General features: G+C 51.5%; 1 protein-coding gene across 1 annotated transcript; it reads left to right on the plus strand.

The window, feature by feature from the left end:
- The first annotated feature begins 291 nt into the window (after nucleotides 1-291).
- On the plus strand, nucleotides 292-2,670 carry RHOB (ras homolog family member B). Its single transcript, XM_017526496.2, has one exon. The coding sequence runs from the start codon at nucleotides 681-683 to the stop codon at nucleotides 1,269-1,271; it is 591 nt and encodes a 196-aa protein (XP_017381985.1). The 5' UTR covers nucleotides 292-680; the 3' UTR covers nucleotides 1,272-2,670.
- The last annotated feature ends 4,348 nt before the right edge of the window (nucleotides 2,671-7,018 follow it).

The raw sequence follows: 7,018 nt of genomic DNA on the forward strand, positions 1-7,018 counted from the left end.
GCTCCAGGCAGCCAGTTCCCGGGCCCCGCGCGCGGACGCTGCGGCGAAGGAGGGGACCCGGGTGCCGCCAGAGCCCCGCAGCGCCAGCGGCGGCGCAGACTCCCGGGTGGCTGCCTCTCCCAGCCCCGCGGCCTGGGCCGTCAATCAAGCTGGCCCAGCCCCGCCTTTGGGCTGCAGCGGACGGCCTATCAGAGCCAAGCTCCGCAGCGATGAGCTCAGCCGGCTCGTTTCCCATTGGACGGCTATATTAAGAAAGTGGCCGGACTCTTTAAATAGCGGGCGCTAGGGCCGCAGCCCTCATCTGCCGCCGCAGTCTAGCTGTAGTCGTGCTTTCTCTTGTTTGCTCGGCGAGGCCGGGAGAGACCCGGGAGGGAGCTAGGCCGAGTCCGCCGCCCAAGCCCGCGTAACGCACAAAGCCGCCGACCCCTGGCCCGGGACGAGCAGAGCGACCACCGCCCGGAAGCAGCGCGGCGAGACGCACGGTGCGCCCTATGCCCCCGCGCTCCCATCGCCCCCGCCGCGGCAGCCGGAGCGCAGCGAGAGAACGCGCCACCGCAGGGCCCGGGTGCAGCTAGCGACCCTCGCCCCCTGCGCTCAGCCAGAGGTGAGCAGTGAGCGGCGAGCGGGACGGCAGCGAGGCGTTCGCGGGCCCCCTCCTGCTGCCCGGGCCCGGCCCGCTCATGGCGGCCATCCGCAAGAAGCTGGTGGTGGTGGGCGACGGCGCCTGTGGCAAGACGTGCCTGCTGATCGTGTTCAGTAAGGACGAGTTCCCCGAGGTGTACGTGCCCACCGTCTTCGAGAACTATGTGGCCGACATCGAGGTGGACGGCAAGCAGGTGGAGCTGGCGCTGTGGGACACGGCGGGCCAGGAGGACTACGATCGCCTGCGGCCACTCTCCTACCCGGACACCGACGTCATCCTCATGTGCTTCTCGGTGGACAGCCCGGACTCGCTGGAGAACATCCCCGAGAAGTGGGTGCCGGAGGTGAAGCATTTCTGCCCCAACGTGCCGATCATCCTGGTGGCCAACAAGAAAGACCTGCGCAGCGACGAGCATGTCCGCACAGAGCTGGCCCGCATGAAGCAGGAACCCGTGCGCACGGATGACGGCCGCGCCATGGCCGTGCGCATCCAAGCCTACGACTACCTCGAGTGCTCGGCCAAGACCAAGGAAGGCGTGCGCGAGGTCTTCGAGACGGCCACGCGCGCCGCGCTGCAGAAGCGCTACGGCTCCCAGAACGGCTGCATCAACTGCTGCAAGGTGCTATGAGGGCCGCGCCCGTCGCGCCTGCCCCTGTCGGCGCGGCTCTCCCTCCTGGACCCGTCTCCCACGAGCCCGGAAAGGGGAGACCCGTGTCCCACTGGACTGCCTGGCATCTGTTCTGCTGGTGGCTCTGGCTCGCGCCAGGATTTGGCGTGGGCGTCGGGCGCCCCCTTCCCAGTGTCTGTGTGCGTCCAGCTGTGTTGCACAGGCCTGGGCTCCCCGCTGAGTGCCAAGGGTCCCCTGAGCATGCTTTTCTGAAGAGCCGGGCCTCAGAGTATGTGGCTGTATGTCTGTTCGACTCTCCTCGCCCCATTTTCACCCCGCCCCCGTCTCTGATCCCCGGGGGCGAGATTGGCGCGGGAGTTTGGCCGCGCCCCATCAGATGTTCGCCCTTCACCAGCGTGCGCCTGATATCCCTTGCCTGTAACATAGACCCGGGGTACTGCGGGAGGGGAGGGCTGGGGAGGATGGGGGGATGTTATATAAATATAGATATAATTTTATTTTCGGAGCTAAGATGGTGTTATTTAATGGTAGTGATGGGTGAGCGCTCCGGCCCAGGGTGGGCCAGACCCCCGTCCAAGCATGAACAGGACTTGGCCATCTTTCTGACCCCTGGGGAAGACATTTAAAACTGACTTGGGGAGGACACAGCTTCCAGCGCAGCCTCTCCTGCGGGCCAGCCCCCTGTGAACCCTGGGTCAGCCCCCTGCGAACCCTTTGCCAGCCACCGGCGGGAGGAGGGAGGGTGCGCTGTGGGCTTGTTTTTGCCATAAGCGAACTTTGTGCCTGTCCTTCAAGTGAAAATTCTTCAGTCCAAGAAACTGATGTTGTTTGATTTATTTAAAGGCTAAGATTTGTTTTTTAAAAATTCTTTGCACAATTGTTTCATTGTTTGACACTTAATGCACTTGTCATTTGCATACGACAGTAGCATTCTGACCACACTTGTAGGCTGTAACCTCATCTACTTCTGATGTTTTTAAAAAATGACTTTTAACAAGGAGAGGGAAAAGAAACCCATTAAATTTTGCTTTGTTTTCTTGAAGAAAGTGGCAACACTGTTTTGTGATTTTATTTGTGCAGGTTATGCACACAATTTTGATAAAGGGCAGTAACAAATATTGGGGCCTATTTTTTTTTTCACAAGGCATTCTCTAAAGCTATGTGAAATTTTCTCTGCATCTCTGTACAGAGAATACCCCTGCCCCTATATTTCCTTTCTTCCCCTCCCCTCCCTCCCAGTGGTACTTCTACTAAATTGTTGTCTTGTTTTTTATTTTTTAAATAAACTGACAAATGACAAAATGGTGAGCTTATGATGTTTACATAAAAGTTCTATAAGCTGTGTATACAGTTTTTTAATGTAAAATATTAAAAGACTATGATGATGACATTTATAAAATGGCTCTTGTGATTTAATAGCGTGTAAAAAATATCCTTGTGAATCTGGGAGGAGGGAGACATTCTCCGAGGTGAGATCCTTTCTTGCCAACTCCATTTGCCTTATAGCAAATGTGGTAAATGAGGATGAAGTGCTGTTGGGAGCATGTGGGGGGGTTGGGGGTTGGGGTACCAAGGGAGACCAGGTTGTTCCTGTCACATTCCTAGAGGAAGATGAGTGGATACCCTGACACCCATTGCAAAAACCTTTGACCTATTATGTACTCAGTTGAATTAGGTGAGACCGAAGATCTTGATTTCATTCACCTGTGCGTGTTAAAAACACCTGTGTCTTAAGTCTATTCAGGCTTTGCTTATTGAGTCTTGGAAAATTGTCATTTGTGCATTTTAAATTTATATTACTTCTTTATTAATCATTGGTGTGGGATCAGGCCCTCTCTCAGGAAGCCTGTTTACTGGGTTCCCTTCAGGTCATCAAGGGGTTTACACGATACTCCAGAAGATTGTAGGTTATCTTTGGGGCTGGAGCTTTTAGAAGTGGATTTCAGATAAAGAGGTGATTTTTTAAAAAAAAAATTATCGAACTTTGATCTGAATATGTCTTTATAAGTAATCTAGAATACTTTATTCTAAGTACAGAGGAGGGCCATATTGTGGAAAGAACATTGGATGTTTTGGTGGTTCTTAAATTTGGAACAGCTGCTTTTTGAGATTCAGTCATGATGAGCTCTAATTGTAGACACGGCTTTGCTGCACTGGTTCTTACGACCAGACGGGCTGATTTATAGTTGGAGACCACATTAAAATCCTGCTGCAGGCATGATGGCTCAAACCTGCCAGCTCTCAGCAGCTTCCAGGGAAGGTAGCTGAGGGTGCCAACTGCCTGAGAAGTGTGGTTTTCATTTTTTTTTTGAATCAGCATTTTCTGGGTTTCTAGCACTTAGTTGCCACCTTCTCATCCTCCCTCCTCCCTATTGCCAGGACAAAGGCAGAGGTCTTTGAAGCTGTTTGCTTCAAAGCTTGAGGCTTCTGTTTCCTGGTCTTACCCCAGACTCCAAGAGCTTTTATTGAGTGAAGAAAACCTGGTTGGTGGTGACCTTTCACCCACTTAAATGCTGGCACTAACGACCTCCAGCTCAGCTGGGCGGGTGGGTTGACCAACAGAGGGGGATTGTCTGGGCTCCTCCAGGAGCAGTCGGGAGAGGGGTCTGTCCAGGCTGCCTGCTTTAAGCAACTGCCAGACTCCTTCCTGAGTCCCTGGGCCCCATTCACCCCCAGTCTGCAGCCTCCTTTTTCATTTTAAAGACAAAACTTCCCATTGACAAACGGCATGTTTATTTGCAGGTTTTACAGCTAGCAAATCTTTTGGTACCAGGGAGCGCAGGACCCTGTGAGGGAAGAGCTCAGGCTTGGGCTGAATGCCCAGGACTCAGCTTTGCAACCAGCCAAGAGCCTGGAGACCCAGCTCCCTGAAAGAGCCTTTTCTGGGTTGCTCTGATCTGCCTGGTACCCATAGCTGTCTGTGTTTTATATTATGGGCAGACAAACACTCAGATGACGCATGGCAGCCCGAGTTATGCTTGTTTGAAAATGCGTGGCATTTCATAATCCTGCCGGAACACACTCTCCTTGCTGCATTAGGATCCAACTGGAAAACATAAAGACGAATTGCTGTAGGCTGGAAAATCAATTAGGAAAAAGAGGTAAAACATCTGGTGTTACTCTTAAAATATGAAAATTCATTTTGCACATTGAAAATAAATGTGCTGAGTTGATTTAATTGCCTGCTGAGCTGTTTCGTGGAAAATACTGGGAAGCTGCATTGATCCTGGGCATTTTATAGCAGCTGGCATGGTCTTGAGTTCTCCTTTAATCTTAAATCAGTCTGGATGGTATTTCTAAGGTCTTTTTCACATGCGTTTCAGTAGACTTAGAACTTTAGTTTTCAAAGTCAAGTGTATATTAGAATCACACGGAGGGCTGGTTAAAACACAGATTACTGGGCCTAACTCCAGAGTTTCTGATCCAGTAGGTCTGGGCTAGGGCTTAAGCATTTGAATTTCTAGCAAGGTCTTAAGTGATGTTGAGCTGCTGGTCGGGACCACACTTCGAAAACTACTGGCTTAGGATAAGGGACAGCCCTTGTCAATGCGCAGAGGAGGGAGGTGGTTTCCTACAAAGACAGATCAAATTCCACAGACTTATGGCGCTGTACCCTGGAGCCTCGGCTTCCTTACGCAAGGGCGTACAGAGCTTCCAGAGAGCTTTCCTTCTGAGATAACTCCTGTCTTCTCTTCCCTCCACTCTGGTGCAAAAATGGGTTTAATGCCCTTCTAGAGATTCGTTTCTGCCATTTCTTTTTTTCATTCTTTTTTAAGAGATTGGGTCTTGCTCTGTCACCCAGGCTGGAGTGCAGTGGTGCCATCATAGCTCACTGAAGCCGCGACCTCCTGGGCTCAAACAATCCTCCCACCTCAGCCTCTCGAGTAGCTGGGACTATAGGTGTGCCTGGCTAATTAAAAAAATTTCTTTTGTAGAGACAAGGTCTTGCTATGTTGCCCCGAAAGGTCTCAAACTCCAGGGCTCAAGCAATCCTGGGTATGAGCTACCAGGCCCCAGCCTATTTCTGCCATTCCCAAGTTCAGAATGCAACACACTCTTATTTAATCAGCCTTGGCACCTACCTTGTGAGTTCTGATGAGGTGGGAATACAAAAGTAATAAGGCATAGTCCTCGCCCTCCAGGAGCTCATTCATAGCCTGGTGACCGCCTGGCAGTTGCAAGAAGGCATCCACCAAGGCCACAATGCCAGCGTGCAGTAATGGAGGCATTAGGCAAGGGCACGCCAGGAGCTAGGGCACAGGTACCTATGTCTGCCTGGGAAGATGGGGAAGGTGTCACGGAGGAGGAAACATTTCAGCTGAATCTTAAAGCAGGAGTGGGTGATGTGTAGATGGAAAAAATCTTGGGGGGGGGTGGGGTGGGGAGTGGGATAATTGGGCCATTAGCACATCGATGATACATACAGCTTCTTTATGTACTGTAGGGCCTCGCCCCTGGGAATAAAGCTGTCTTGGGTGAGAACTACTTTCTACTTTTAGTTCCTCTAGCGTGTATTTCTTCAGTCAAGAAAAATGGTATTACCTAGCCAAGTAAAACACAGCCTCTCCCTTTCCCTCCCTGCTCACAGCATAGGGAGCATCTATCTGGCAGGCCAGGAGAGGAGGTTGGTGATGAAGGTTTCATTGTTTCCTCTGTGCCTTCCAGGGACATGGTGCAGACACGGGGCTAGCTTTGTGATTCCTGTGTTCCTGAGAAACTCCCACCCTGGTCTCAAGGAGGCTGTGAGACCCAAAGGGATCTTGGAGGCCAGCTTGCTGGGTCCTTACTTACTTGGTTCGTCTTCTGGCTGGAAGGAGCACCTGGGCTCTCAGAGTGCCCCCAACTTTCAGCAGCTCCTTTTCTGGTCCAAGAGGTAAGAGTCTGGAGGACCCCGGCTCAGTTTCTTCCTGTTTATTCTTTTATCGTTGACTATAAGATTGTGAGCCTAGCACAATGCTAAGAGCTTGAGACACAGCAGCTAAACAGACAGCCACCATCCTTACCCTCTTGGAGATTTTAGCCTAGTAATATGCCTAAACAAGTCATGGTCATGATGACAATGAGCGATAATATCTATTGACTATGCAGCAGGTACTGTTCTAAGCTCTTCATCTGTATTATTTTATTTAAACCTTGTATTAGTTATCCATGACTCAATAATACATTATCCCCAAACTCAGTGGCTTAGAACAAAATGCAGTACCTCCCAGTTCCTGGGAGTCAGGAATGCAGCCCAGCTTAGCTGGGTTCTCTGGCTAAGAGATGGTCTCTCATGATGCTGTAAGCAAGGTATTGGCTGGGACTGGGTTTATCTCAAGGCTTAGCTGGGGAAGAATCTGCAGCAAACCCACTCATGCAGCTGCTGGCAGGATTCAGTTCCTCACCAGCTGAGGCCACTCTCAGTTCCTTGCCATGTAGGCCTCTCCACAGGGCAGCTCACAACATGGCAGCTTGCTTCATCAACACGAGCAAGTGAGAAGGGCCAGAAGGGGTAAGCAAGATAGAAGTCAGACTTCTGGCTGGGTGAGGTGGCTTGAGCCTATAATCCCAGCACTTTGGGAGGCAGAGGTGGATGGATCATAAGGTCAGGAGCTCGAGACCAGCCTGACTAACATGGTGAAACCCCGTCTCTACTAAAAACACAAAAATTTGCCGGGTGTGGTGGCATGCACCTGTAATCCCAGCTACTTGGGAGGCTGAGGCAGGAGAATCACTTGAACCTGGGAGGCGAAGGTTGCAATGAGCCG

This window comes from Cebus imitator, unplaced genomic scaffold, assembly GCF_001604975.1.
Source record: "Cebus imitator isolate Cc_AM_T3 unplaced genomic scaffold, Cebus_imitator-1.0 Scaffold1, whole genome shotgun sequence".
NCBI classification, from domain to species: domain Eukaryota; kingdom Metazoa; phylum Chordata; class Mammalia; order Primates; family Cebidae; genus Cebus; species Cebus imitator.